The sequence below is a fragment of the Vulpes vulpes genome, chromosome 1 (genome assembly GCF_048418805.1).
Source record: "Vulpes vulpes isolate BD-2025 chromosome 1, VulVul3, whole genome shotgun sequence".
In the NCBI taxonomy this organism is placed as follows: Eukaryota; Metazoa; Chordata; class Mammalia; order Carnivora; family Canidae; genus Vulpes; species Vulpes vulpes.
In genome coordinates this window covers 14,264,694-14,279,031 of record NC_132780.1, presented here as the reverse complement: position 1 = coordinate 14,279,031, position 14,338 = coordinate 14,264,694, and the positions used below count along the sequence as shown (strand labels likewise).

Below are 14,338 nucleotides of genomic sequence, written 5' to 3'. Positions count from 1 at the left end.
AGCCTTGGCTCCTGTGCGAATGGGAGGGGTTCGTGCCCCTCACCCACACTTCCTCCTCCTCCACAGGACCCGACACCCTCCATGGCTCCCTTGGCCTTAGTGGGGTTTGCACTCCTCCTGGGGACGCCCCTATGCTCAGGGGCGGCCACCCCCACTCCCTCCCTGCCACCTCCCCCAACCAATGACAGTGATACCAGCACAGGGGGCTGCCAGGGCTCCAACCGCTGCCAGCCGGGGGTCCTGCTGCCTGTGTGGGAGCCCGATGACCCGTCGCTGGGTGACAAAGCAGCGAGAGCAGTGGTCTACTTCGTGGCCATGGTTTACATGTTCCTGGGCGTGTCCATCATCGCTGACCGCTTCATGGCATCCATCGAGGTCATCACATCAAAGGAGAAGGAGATTACCATCACCAAAGCCAATGGTGAGACCAGCGTGGGCACCGTCCGCATCTGGAACGAGACGGTGTCCAACCTCACACTCATGGCCCTGGGGTCCTCAGCCCCTGAGATCCTGCTGTCTGTCATCGAGGTCTGTGGCCACAATTTCCAGGCGGGCGAGCTGGGCCCTGGCACCATCGTGGGCAGTGCTGCCTTCAACATGTTCGTGGTCATTGCCGTGTGCATCTATGTCATCCCAGCCGGCGAGAGCCGCAAGATCAAGCACTTGAGAGTCTTCTTTGTCACTGCCTCTTGGAGTATCTTCGCCTACGTCTGGCTTTATCTCATCCTTGCCGTCTTTTCCCCAGGTGTGGTCCAGGTGAGCAAGGAGCCATGGACACCTTGGTGCATGCATGTCTGCAAAATCCAGAGGGGTGGCTCCCTGGGCTTGGAGACTTGATTTATGTGTTTGCAGAAATGCATGCTCACATCTGGGAGGGCAGTCAGGTATGCCCTGGTCACACACTGCACAAGGGTATTGGGCTGGAGAAGGCAAGTTGGGGCTCAAGTCCACTGAGTGTGCTCAAGCCATGTCTGTATGGCTCCACAGGCCCTGGAAAGGACTCCTCTGCCCAGAGGGAGGTGACATTTTGCAATATACCCATTCAGAAGGGGCCCCTTTTTAGCTCTCACGATGGTGCCATATGTGTTAACAGAGTCCTTGTGATCTGTGTAATGCATACCGCACGTAGTTCACAGTCTAGCCAGGTATTTGCCAGGTATGTTCACGTGTCACACTCCCTGTCTTCTGCATAATTTATTCCCGTCTTTATAATAAGACCTCCTCCATTTTCCATAATTCATGCCACAGTTGCATAATCCAGCCTTGTGTTTTCTGACAGTGATAATCAATTTGGGTAACTTGGTGCGATTGGCTTAATGTATCCACGGGCTTGTATAGATGCAGGCCCACATCTGCATGATCTACCTCTGTATTTGCCAGATCTGTGATTGTGATTTGCATAATTCATTCATTATTCATAATTGATCTCCGATAGGAGGATAATTTATGCCACATCACTATAATTTATACTCAATCCAATCCAGTGTAGGTATAAATCCAGTTCACTGCAAAGGCCACTTTGCATAATTTATTCCAGCAGCGAGACAAAATTTAGCCCCACCACTCAGTAAGTTACACCCACGTTCACATAATCATTTGCCTCTCGTTCGTCCAGTGTCTTAACCACATTCTGCTTAAAACATGTGCCTAATTTATTTCCCACAATCCCATGACTGCTGCCCATATTTGCATAATTTATTTATGGGCCTGGGGCCTAATTTGTTCACACACATGCATAATTTATTTGAGGCTACCCAGAATTCCTTCACACATGTGTATAATCTCTCGGTGCATATCTGCCAAATTCTGCCAACTATAGTTTCTTTCCAGGAAGGAGCTGAAGTTAGAAGTATAAAAATTCTTTGCAGGTGATATAAAAGCAGAAGGGAGGGAGGGACCAGAAACCGCAGATGAGCTAAGGAGGAGCTAAGGGACCAGAAACCACAGGTGAGCTAAGGTAGCACCAGAAGGCAGGGATGAGAGAGGGCAAGAGACATTTGCTGCAATTGACCAATGACTATAATGCTGAGTCTCCTGGCTGCTATGGTGAAAAGTACAGAAGGATGTGTCATGCGGTTCTCATGCGCTATTAAAAAGGACGGTATACTGACTTAGGTTTGCAAAGTGGTCTTTGACGAGGATTTACAGCAAAAATATGAAGAGAACTTTAGGCACCATGAGCGACAGGTGGGTAGCGATGAGGGTAGAAGAGAGATTTCCCCCTGAGAAGGAGCCCTTCAGACTCAGAAAACAGGGTGGAGAGTGCCACAGCTCTGGGGAAGTAGCCATGGGGGGGATCCCTTCAGGAGTAATGTGAAAGCCAGAATTATGGGACATTTTCATGAAGTAATGGAAGGAACTGGCATGAGACCAAGATGGTGCCACTTCCTCCTCAACACAGTGAACTGAGACAGTGAGATGGGTCTAGCTCTGGATTTTGTCCCAAAGTGCTGTGTGACCTCAGGCAAAGCCTGCACCCTCTCTGGCCCTCAGTTTTCACATCTGAACCACGGAAGGGGTTAGGCCAGGCCCCTTGGTTCTTGACCCTTCATACCCAATGCTCCCTTTTTCTGGTAAATGTCCTGGTACACCCCACTTCTGCTGTTTCCTGGCTGTTCTCGGGCAGGTTCCTCACTTTGCCTGTGCCTCAGTTTCTGGGCCTGTCACCTGGCTGTTGTCATAGGACTGAATCTGGAGGGGCTGTGTGAAGATCAAATAAATTACACGTGGAAGGGCTCAGAACAGCAGGCCTGGAACAGAGTAAATGTGAGCTATTCCTCCTGTTAATGAATTTGCCTGCACTGTTGGCTTTCTGAAAGTCAGTATAATGCCTGAACTGTGATATAAAAGAAAGTAATCTCTAATAGAACGATGTGCGTTTCCACGTGTAAATGCTTTAGCATGGCTACTTTAAAAGTCACGATGGGGAAGCCAGATGCCAGCACCTACTTAGATTGAGCAAGTTTGGGTTTAAGAGAAAGAAAAAGATCAGGAAACATTCCATGCAAAAGTTGAGCAGAGGAGTGGGTAGCTACAAGATTAAAAATAAGCATATTCAGCATATATTAAAGCATCAGGAAAATACTTCATATACACATAACAGAGCTGAGTTCCAGACCCCAATTATTATAAGCAGGTTTTCTTCACCAACGTGCATGTCCAGCAGGAGGTTCTGAAGTCAGCAAGACATGGGATAATTCTGTATTCTGTGGGACTGCCCCATGACTTGCTGGATAATATCCCCCTCCCCAGTCATAGTGGCAGCCCATAAAAACCCTAGATTGGTGACACCCCATCTTGGGGGTGTTCCTGTCCACTGAAGCTGTCTCACTTATCTTCCACGGTGGGCAAGTCCATTCACAGGGGGTACCCTGGAAGGAAGATATGAGTCTCCTAGAATCAAAAGCAAATCTTAGGGGTTCGAGGTTGTCTTACGATTAGGGAAGAATCCCCTGCAATATACACAGTGGCCAGTGCAATGAACACAAGCCCAGAGTTCATTTTACAGCTTGTGTAGGAAACCTGGCTTCTTTTCACAGGCTTGCCTGGTGGCTTTGTGAGGCTCTGTTTCCAAGTCCTACCCTTCTCTCTGAGCCATCAGTAAACATGGTGACGAGGTGTAGGGATTGGATCTTAAAAGGTATTTTCCCTTCTGGGCCCATTTTAAAGATACCTCTGGGGGCCATCTGACTGTAGATAATCCGTAATCCATTCTTATCTTTAATGAGAAGGGTAACCAGGGGCGGAGTGTGTCCTGGACCTCAACGAACACTAATATAGGTACAGCACTAGCATGACAATGCTAATGTTAATTTCACATTTTGAGTATGTTCTGTGTGTCAGGAACTGACAGTGCTAAGTGTTTAGGGGTACAGGATCTCATTCAGTCTTGGGATGCCCCCATTGTACAGACAAGAGGCTGAGCCAGACCTCCCTCTTCTAGAACCAGGATCTGAACTCAGCATTGCCTTGTCTCTCTGGGGAGGCAGCATGTAAACATGGGAACTTGCGCTATGAGGCTGTGAGAGGAGCCAAACTTGTGCCTCTTTTAGAGTCAAAGTCCTATCCCTAAGGGCCAAACAGATTCTAAAGAAGGAGAGGCTGGCAAAGACTGTATTCCCTGGTGGGGGGAAGGGTGGGGAATCAGGGAGCTTTAGGAAGAGGTGAGTAGAGAACTGGCCCTGGGTGACTGATGGGTAGGGTTTGGACAAGCTGAGGCATCCCAGGTGAGGAAGGATAGAGGGGAAATGGAGCAAGGAGAAAAAGATGGAAGGGGAGAGAGGCAGGAAGGGACACAGGCTCTGCCCCTTGACTGGAGCTGAAACCACAGGGTGGGGACCTGTTGCCTAGTGGCAGCTGAGGGTGTCTGGATTCCTGGCACTGAGGCAGCTGGGAGTGGGTCTCGGCATAAAAGGTGGATGGGTGGGTGGATGGATGAGTGAATATGGATGGATGGATGGGTGGACAGATGGATGGGTGGGTGGACGGATGGACGGACCGCCGGAGGGATGAATGGGTGGACGGATGGATGCGTGGGCGGATGAATGGATGGGTGGATGGACGGATGGATGCGTGGATTCATCAGGAGACCAGGAAAGAGGGAGAGGGAGAGGAACCTCTTGTGAGGGAAGAATCTCACAACGGGGACGGATGAGTATCTACAAAAGACCTAAAAGGAGGACAAGGAGACAGAGGCAACAAGGCAGAGAGAGAGAAGAAAGGTTCAAAAACCGACCGACACCGGGTGGGACGGAGACAGGGAGAGAGAGACAACGACCTAGACAGAGGGAGATGGGGAGAGGCAGAGACGAGCCGACCCCGGAGCGAAGTAGCGCAGGGACAGAGATGCGGGGAGACGCAGGACGGGATAGACGGTGGGGGGGGGGGTCGCGCCCGCGGACCCCGGGGACCCAGTGCCCCGTGAGAGAGACGCGGGGCGGCCGGACGGCGGGCTGCGAGCGCGCCCCCTGGCGGCGCGGCGGTCCTGACCCGCGGCCGCCCGCAGGTGTGGGAGGCGCTGCTGACCCTCGTCTTCTTCCCGGTGTGCGTGGTGTTCGCCTGGATGGCCGATAAGCGGCTGCTCTTCTACAAGTACGTGTACAAGCGCTACCGCACCGACCCGCGCAGCGGCATCATCATCGGCGCCGAGGGCGACCCCCCCAAGAGCATCGAGCTGGACGGCACGTTCGTGGGCGCCGAGGTGCCGGGCGAGCTGGGCGGCCTGGGCCCGGGCCCCGCCGAGGCCCGCGAGCTGGACGCCAGCCGCCGCGAGGTCATCCAGATCCTCAAGGACCTCAAGCAGAAGCACCCGGACAAGGACCTGGAGCAGCTGGTGGGCATCGCCAACTACTACGCGCTGCTGCACCAGCAGAAGAGCCGCGCCTTCTACCGCATCCAGGCCACGCGGCTGATGACGGGCGCGGGCAACGTGCTGCGGCGACACGCGGTGGACGCGTCGCGCAGGGCGTCCCCGGCCGAGGGCCCCGGCGAGGACGAGGACGACGGCGCCAGCCGCATCTACTTCGAGCCCAGCCTCTACCACTGCTTGGAGAACTGCGGCTCGGTGCTGCTGTCCGTCACCTGCCAGGGCGGGGAGGGCAACAGCACGTTCTACGTGGACTACCGCACCGAGGACGGCTCCGCCAAGGCCGGCTCCGACTACGAGTACAGGTGGGTGGGCTGTCCCGGCGCCGCAGCCTCAGGGCTCCTGGCGCTCAGGGCTGCCTCCAGCGCCCGCGTCCTTCACCTTGCCTGGTGGGCAGGCCTGAGGCATCCATCCATTCACCCCTCGCTGGTGCATTCACGGTGGAGAGCCCTCACGGTACCGCACAGCCTTCTAGGTATTGGCCAGATGGTGTGCTGTCCCCCTCCCCCACGCTTGACACTGCTCCCGTGTTAATTATTAGAGCTCCATTATAGGTAGTGTTACCTGGAAGAACAGGTAACCCCTTACCCACACACCCACACACACGCATAACTAAAATAAAAATGTGTATTGAGCGCATGAATGGCATGCATAACAAGACAGCTTGGGTCCCTGCCCTCAAGCTGCAATAAGGTTATGGACTATTAAATATATAAAACCAGCAGGTAAAAAAAAAAAAAAAAAAACCAGCAGGTGATGGTAAGCATCATGTGGGAAAATTAAATGGTATAGAGGAAAGAGGCAGCGCCCACCTTATCCCCAGGTCTTTGGTTGAATCATAAAGAAGCCCACCTCTCCTTGTACCTTCCTACCCTCCTGTGTCTCCCTGCCCCCATCCCTCTCCTCACCCCTCTTTGAAGGGACCTGTGATTTTCCCTCCTTCCGCAGCTCCTACTGAGCACCTACTATGTGTCAGGTCCTACCTTTAGAACACAGAACAGTCGTGGGGGGAGCCTGGGTGGCTCTGTCTGTTAAGCGTGGGACTCTTGATTTCGGCTTAGGTCATGATCTCGGGGGCATGAGATCAAGCCCCGCATTGGGCTCCCTGCTGGGCATGGAGTCGGCTTAAGATTCTCCTTCTCCCTGTGCCCCTTGCCCCTCCCCTCCTAAAAAAAAGAAGAAGAACACAGAAGTAAACAAGATAACTTCTCTATCCTTGTGTGGCCCACAAAATTTTTTATCTGCTAGTAGTTCTTCTGTCCGTGCCACACTCAAGAATGATAGCTTTATAGTGTATTTTGTTGACTAATGTGCTGTCATTGTTGCCTATAATAACACCAACATTTATTGTGGGTCTACTACGTGCCAGAAGCGGGTCTGGACAATGAAGACCAGCAGTGAATGAGACATGTCAAGGCCCTGCCCTGATGCAGCTGGGATTCTCACGGGAAGGATGGGCCACTGGGGAGTGAGCAGTGAAGCTAGAAGAGTGTCAGGGAGTGGTAAGAGCTGCAAAAGAATTGAAGTAGAGGACAGGCTGAGCTTCTCACGGGTCCCACCTGCCACCTGCTACGTGGTGTGCCATACCCCCCTTTCATCCTCTTTCTGGAGTAAAGCTGAGGCGGAACTGGTCACAGATCTTTGGTTCTGCTCATGCAGTCGGCCGTCCCCTCGTGCCTCTAACTCTTCCTGGGGCTGGATTTCTGGGTCTCATAAATCTTTAGGTCCACCCCGGTACCCCAGCAAAGACTATCAATAGGCCACCTCCCCTGCCTCTCTGCCTATCACATCTTCCTATCTTTCTACTGCTCTGGGCATTTGTAGATCATTCTGTCCACCTGGGTCAGCCTAGCATCCTCTGATCTGCCCATCCCCATTCATTTCTCTTCCTCCCCCGGCCCCGCCCCGCCACCCCCTCCCCACTCTGTTTCTCCCGAGTGGGGCTCAGGATCTTTGTTCTGTCATCCTGTAGCATGGGATCCCTTTGGCCATCTGTGACCTCCTCCCTCCATCCTCTCCCTACCATTCCCCATCTCCCAGCCTCCTTGGACTAAAGAAAAGGCATTCACCATACTGGCGCCTGCTGTCACTGGAGCTCAGCATTCCACTGCAACCCACACCCCGAGTCTGCCCTGCCCCCATCTTTTGCAGAAGGAAGCGAGTATGGGTGTCACTGCAGGCATCAGCGGCGCCTTTCTCACCTGCAAATGACCTCAGTAGTGAGATGTCTGAAGTGCAGGAGTAAATGCTGCTCAGTGGTGGCACCAAAGAGCTAGGAAAAGTTAACGCCTTCCTCCTATCCCTGCTCTCCCATCCCAGGTGACAGTCACAGGCCTGGCATCACTTATCAGTGCAGCATAAGTCCAGGACTAGGAGGGAGGACACCTGGGTTCCAGTCCAAATTAGCCCTGGACCCTGTTTCTTGAGCAAGTTTCTGCCTCAGCGTGGGCAATCCGGGCTGTCACATACAGTTATTGAGGTTGTGCACTGCGTAAGAGCACCACATCTAAGAAAGCTCTATTCACATAATGGATATTGTGGATTTGTATGTCTATTATGACAATGTCCTGATTCATGGAAATAAAAATATCTTGAAGAAGAGAACCCATTTTCAGATTTGCCCACAGCCACTATACGGATTAAGGTGGTCCGTGGGCCTTAGTTTCTCCAAATTAAATATGATCTCTGAGGCACCAAAGGATCATGGCTGTTCCCAGATTCTGAGATTTAAGCCCTATAATTTTAATATGCTAAGAATCTAAAGTTTTAAGTTTCCAGCATTCCCATATCTGGGTATTCTAACCCATATCCCAACCAGTCTCTGATTTGATGGTGCTACGATTTTCATCTTCTCAGATTTTGTGCAACCACTGTTGAAACACGAGTCCATCTTCTATATTTCATCATACCTGGTTTCTAAAATCCCCATGTTCTTTTTCTGCCCAACCTTTTATTGTAAAAAAAAAAATTCACACCTGCAGAACTGCAGAGATGGCTTAGTGAACCCTTTCCCCAGATTCACCAATTGTTCATGTTCTGTCCTGCTTGCATTCACTCACTCTCTCGAATATATAATAGTATTAATAATTGTGGCACGAGATGGGAGCGAGTTGCAGACAGCATGACCACTCGCTCATGAATACTTGAGTGTGCATCTGCTAAGATTTATGACATTCCCCCCCACCCCACCACAGACACAATCCGATCACTGCACTCAAGAAATGTAATACTGAATCAATATTATTACCCAATCTGCAGTCCCTGTTTGCATTTTCCCTGGTTGTGGCCATAACATCCTTGTGGCTGTGTTTTTGCTCCCTCCCTCTTTTCCGGTCCAATCCAGCACCAAATGTTGCATTTGGTTGTCATTCTCTAAATTTAGAGTTCTTCTGGATCAATACCTCAGCTTCTCTATGACTTTCGTGACCCTAACACTTTTGAAGATAGGCCAGTTAGTAGAGCAGTCCTCAATTTGGGTTTGTCAGATGTTTCCTCATGATTAGAGTCAGGTGATGGCCAGAGTTCATGCAAGTGATGCGGTGTCCTCTTTAGTGCATTATACCAGGAGGCTGTGACACCTGCCTGTCCCACTATTAGTGATGTCCACTGTAACCATTTGGTAAAGAGGGTGCTAAAATCCCCCCATCTACTAACCCTTAAGTTTACATTTCTAACATCCCATAACTTTAGCATTCTAAGATTCTAATCTTTTTTTTCTTTGAGATTTTATTTGTTTATTTGAAAGAGAGAGCGTGCAAACAGAAGGAGCAGAGGGATAGGGACAAGCAGACTCTGTGCTGAGTATGGAGCCCAATATGGGGCTCAATCTCATGGCCCTGAGATCATGACCTGAGCCTAAACCAAGAGTTGGATGCTTAACTGACTGAGCCACCACCGGGCACCACTAAGACTCTAATGTTAATACACAAATATCACTAGCTAACTTCTGTAGAGTGCTTCCCTTGCATTATAACTCAATCCTCATAACACAGTCACAAGGTAGACACTGTTATCAGCTCCACTTTACAGATAAGGAAGCTGAAATTCAGAGGGCTGCAAATCCTAACTGCCCTAGATCACACTGCCAGCACAGCAGCCCAACCCGGCTTGGAGCAGGTGGGCTCACTGGGCTGGGTGCCTGGGCCACCATGGACAGCGTCTCCTGAGCAGAAGGCTGCCGCCACAGGGAGCCCCTTACCTGGAGTCTACTCCAGGCTTGTCACCTGGGTTCTACCTCTTCGCCAGAAACTTGGGGTCCCTCTGCCCCTCCCACAGAGCTGGACTGCTCTGGGAGAACTGGAGCTCAGGACCTCTTATGAGAGTGATCACAGTAATGATAGAGAACACTCATAGATCATATAGCACCTTTCAGAAATGGTGCCAGAGGTGCATGGAGCGAGCATCTGGGTGGGGAAATTATAGATGCATTTACATCCCAGAGACATCTTGATGCCTGCAGCCCTGCCAAAAGCCCACTCATTCCCTGTCCCCTCAAAGTTTCACCCTGACTACCCTGATGTCACTGTCTCATTTCTTCCCCTGCCCCATTATAGAGCATCTCGCATGTGCTTCAGAGACTTACACAGCTGATGCTCCGAGGCAGCTCATATCCTTCCCCACCTCAGAGGCCTCCCATGCTTCCCATCCCACTCCAAGTAAGCACCAAAATCCTCACTGTGGCCCACCACAGCCCCATGACATCTGCCCTGTTTCCCTCCTCTGGGATGTCGTCTCCCTCATCTCCCACTCCCTCTTTCTCCCTTCACTAGAGCCAGGCTGGCCCCCTCAAACACTCCAAGCTTCTCCTGCCTCAAGACATTTGCACTGGCTGTCCCCTTTGCCAGAGATATTTTTCCCCAGATACCCTCCACATGGCTCTCTCCCTCCTCTTCCTCAAGTCTCTGCTCAAACGTCACCTCTCAGAAAAGCTTGCCCTGATATCCTAGCACAACAGCTTCTCACTCCCTACCCTCCTTCCTCTGGTTTCCTCTATTTTTCTTCATAGTACCATCAGCACCTGACACTTTATTATGTTTGTTTATCCGTCTCCTGCACTATAACAGAAGCTCCACTGGAGTAGGGATTTTCTCTGATCTGAGAAAACACTAAGAACAGTGCCTGGCACACGGCAGCTGCTCAGTAAATATTTGTTGAATGAATGGCCTGTAATTAAATTATTAAATGTGTAATTGTCACTGCGATGTGACTCTCTCACGAGGCTGTGAGTCTGGTGAGCCCTGTGCAGACAGGGCCTCGTCACCACTCTGTTCCCAGCACCGCCCAGCACAGGGCACAGAGAAGATGCTCAGGGAGTATTTGTTGACTGAATGAATGAATGGCACCAAGTTAAGAAGTGTAGACTTTCTCTTGCGGGTACCCAGGAGTACACAAGGGTTTTCATCAGAAGTGTGAAAAGGTCAGCTCTGGGCCCTACATGCCTCCTACTCCTAAATGTGGTCCCTGTATCCTATGGGAGCATCCACATCCCATGGGATCATCCGCATCCTGTGGGAGGAGAGACTTAGAAATGCAGTGTTGAAACCCGGGGCCACTGAACCGGAATCTGCATTTTATCAAGATCTCCCAGGGGATTCGTGTGCACAATAAGGTTTGAGAAGTGTGGCTGTGGAACATTGCAGGCTCTCTCCGTTCTGGGATTTTGCATGTGCTGTTCCCTCTGCTTGGAGCATTCCCGTCCACTAGAAACTCCCCCAGGAAGCTGGCGCTGATCTCTTTGTCATCATTATTTATTCATCGCTGGTGCTCCTAAACCTCAGGGGTTCCATGGTGGGAGGAGCTCACTGTCCTGTTTCCCTGCTGCATCCCCTACCCCCACCCAGCCCCAGAAGCCCACCCGGATTGATCCTCGATATTATTTAATGCCGGTGCACCCTCGTACTTGGGAGTTTTCCGAGCGCCTTTCCCTCCTCTCGGACGCCTGCCCTGACTCCTCTCCTTCCCACAGAGCCGCTGACCCACCTACACCCCTTTCTCCCCCAACCCTCCCGCCGCAGCGAGGGCACGCTGGTGTTCAAGCCGGGCGAGACGCAGAAGGAGCTGCGCATTGGCATCATCGACGACGACATCTTTGAGGAGGACGAACACTTCTTCGTGCGGCTACTGAACCTGCGCGTCGGCGACGCGCAGGGCATGTTCGAGCCGGACGGCGGCGGGCGACCCAAGGGACGGCTGGTGGCGCCGCTGCTGGCCACTGTCACCATCCTGGACGACGACCACGCGGGCATCTTCTCCTTCCAGGACCGCCTGCTGCACGTGAGCGAGTGCATGGGCACCGTGGACGTGCGCGTGGTGCGCAGCTCGGGCGCCCGGGGCACCGTGCGCCTCCCGTACCGCACGGTGGACGGCACGGCGCGCGGCGGCGGCGTGCACTACGAGGACGCGTGCGGCGAGCTCGAGTTCGGCGACGACGAGACCATGTGAGCGCGCCGCGGCGGGAGGGGCGGGGCTCCGCGGGAGGCGGGGCGGGCCTTTGGGGGCGGGGCCTTGTGGGGCGGGGCCTTGTGGGGAGGCGGGGCAAGGCCCAGAGAGGGGGCGGGACAGGGGTGAGGACCGGCAAGACAGGAGAGACCGGGTGGGACCAAGATTCAGGGACCGGATGCGGGAAGGGCTTGGGGGAAAGAGGCTGGTTTGAGGAGAGGAGGGTGGACCCGAGGAGGAAGGGCCAGGTGAGGCGAGGGAGAAGAGTAGGAGAGAGGCCTGGGGACAGGAGTGTAGAGGACTGAATCGGTACCCGGTGGAGATGGAATGTGGCCTGAGCAGAGGGGCCTCGTGGGCAAGAGGGGGGTCCGATCGACGTGGGACGGTGCCCGTGGAAACGGAGAGGCAGCAAGGCCTGAGGCGGTGGACGGGGTCTGGGGAGGGACCCAAGGAGGTGGACGGGGACAGCGGGGGCGGGGCCCACGGGAACGGGGCGGGGCGGGGGCGGGGCGGGGGAGGGGCGGGGTTTGTGGGTCCGCGGGAGAACCTGGCGGAGCCGCGGGACCCTTGAGGGGAATGCGGACACCGAGTGGGAATGTGGGGGCAGGGCCCGGAGAGACACTGAAGAAGCCGGAGGACACTGGGTTTGCGGGACTGGGGTGGGTCTGGGGCAGCGGGCTGGCTTCACACACGCCGGCGCAAGCCACGCGCGCACAGAATCCGCAAGCCACAGACACGCTCGCTAACAGCGTCGGGGCTGGTCTCAGGCCCAGACACGCGGCCACCCCCTTACACAGATGCCGAGTCCACCCCCCGCCGCCCGCCTGGATGCAGGCGGCACCTCCCCCTTCGCCCGCTGCCTTCCGCCCCCGCACGCCCGTCTGTCTCCCTCCCCGGCCGCCCACGCTCCTCCCACCCAGCAGGGCCCCCACCGCGCTCCCTCGGCTCCTCCTCCCGGCCCCGCGCCGTGGCCTCCGCTCAGCCTCCCGCTGCTCTCCCCGCCCCCACCCTCCCTCCGCGTCTCCGCGTCTCGCTCCCGGCAGTCTCTCTCTGGGTCTCTGTTAGTCTCTAGGTCTCGATCCCCGATGTCTGGCTCTCTGACTCGGGTTATGTTTCAGTTACGGACTCTCCGTACCTTCCTCTCTCTCTCTCTCTCTCTCTCTCTGGCTTGAGCTAAGAACTTGGATTGAGGGCTGAGAGCACCAGCCCAGATCCCGTCTGTCACATTCAAGAAGCAGGAGGAATGGGGAGAGTTGTCTTTCTGCCCATTCTGGTCCTTCCTGTAGTCTAACTCGCTTCCCTCCTGCTGCTGCAACCCCACAGGCCCTCCCTCCCCCAGGCGGCTTCCCCAGGCTGGGCGCCCTCTGCCCCCACCCCCACCCTCGCCCCCACCCAAGCTTCCAGCTGTGGCTTCTGAAGACAGAGTACAGGAGGCTAATTAGCGTTTAGGGAAACACATCCTTCCTCTCACGGGCTGGCGCTAATTAGAGGTGCTTGGAAGCAGCCCCGCTGGAGGGGGGGCCCCAGGCAGGACTGGGCAACACTGAGGTGGAGGAGAGACGCCCAGAGATGCAGTGGCGGGGAGAGAATGCGACAGAGACAAAGGGAAGACCTAGAGATAGAGATGGAGGGAAAGAGTCACAGAGAGAAAGGGACAGAAAGAAACTTTCATTCAGAGGGAGAAGGAAACAGAAATATGTGGAGAGAGAGAGAGAGAGATTGAGAGGATACGATCCAGGAAGCCTGAAAGGAGGTGAGATGCAAGGAAGAAAGAGACCTTCTTACTGAGAGAAACTCAGTGGGACTCAGGGAAGGAGAGGTCCTCTTGATGCTACAGAGAGAAAAGAGTGGGTCAGAGAGGGGCACAAGAGACAGGACATGATGGAGACTGGTCCGAGATCAGAGGCTGCAGAGGCTGGGAGAGTGGGGTTTCCAGGAAACAGAGAGGGCAGGCATGAGGGCGGCAGTGTCAGGCTGGGGAGAAAGGCTGCTTCCTCTGATCTCAGGAAGTCCTGCTTTTGTCTAGCTCGAGTCCCTCATGCTGTCCCCTGCCAGTTGGGTTTCCCCTCCCTGGGTCCCCCGAGGGCACGCGCCTCAGGGTGCCAGCTGGCGCGCGTGTCACTGCGTGTCAGTCACCACATGTCAGTGGATCACGGCGTGTCTGTGAGAGACGGAGCGTCGGAGGTGTGTGTGTATCACTCTGTCAGCATGTCACCCAGGTCGGCAGCTGTCTGCATGTCAGGGTGTGTGCAGAGAATGTCTCCAGAGACCCTGCGTCTTGCCACGGCGTTCCAGCACCTTGGACAGCTCCCAGCCCACTCCTGAGGTTGGGGGCGGCCATTCCTCTTCACCCACAGAAAATTTAAAATATCCTGAGACCAGGAGGGGGTGAGGGTGGAAGTGGGCACATGTCCCCACATGACTGTTTTGTGTGCATCTGTCTTTGCATGGGTGTCGCTGTGTCTTGTGCGTCTGTGTGTGGAGATGGGTCCATTGAGAGACTGTATGATTGAGAGCCTCTTGCTCTAGTTGTGT

At 54.0% G+C, this 14,338-nt stretch overlaps 1 protein-coding gene across 4 annotated transcripts in view; it reads left to right on the top strand.

The window, feature by feature from the left end:
* Window positions 1-14,338, top strand: part of SLC8A2 (solute carrier family 8 member A2) — a 31,057-nt gene that overhangs the window by 4,867 nt on the left and 11,852 nt on the right. For all 4 annotated transcript variants that reach the window (XM_026013993.2, XM_026013995.2, XM_026013994.2 and 1 more), the window contains 3 exons: window positions 67-756; window positions 5,006-5,670; window positions 11,380-11,802. In XM_026013993.2, coding sequence (XP_025869778.1) covers window positions 82-756; window positions 5,006-5,670; window positions 11,380-11,802 — 1,763 coding nt within the window. In that variant the 5' untranslated portion in view covers window positions 67-81. The remainder of the gene's footprint in view (window positions 1-66; window positions 757-5,005; window positions 5,671-11,379; window positions 11,803-14,338) is intronic.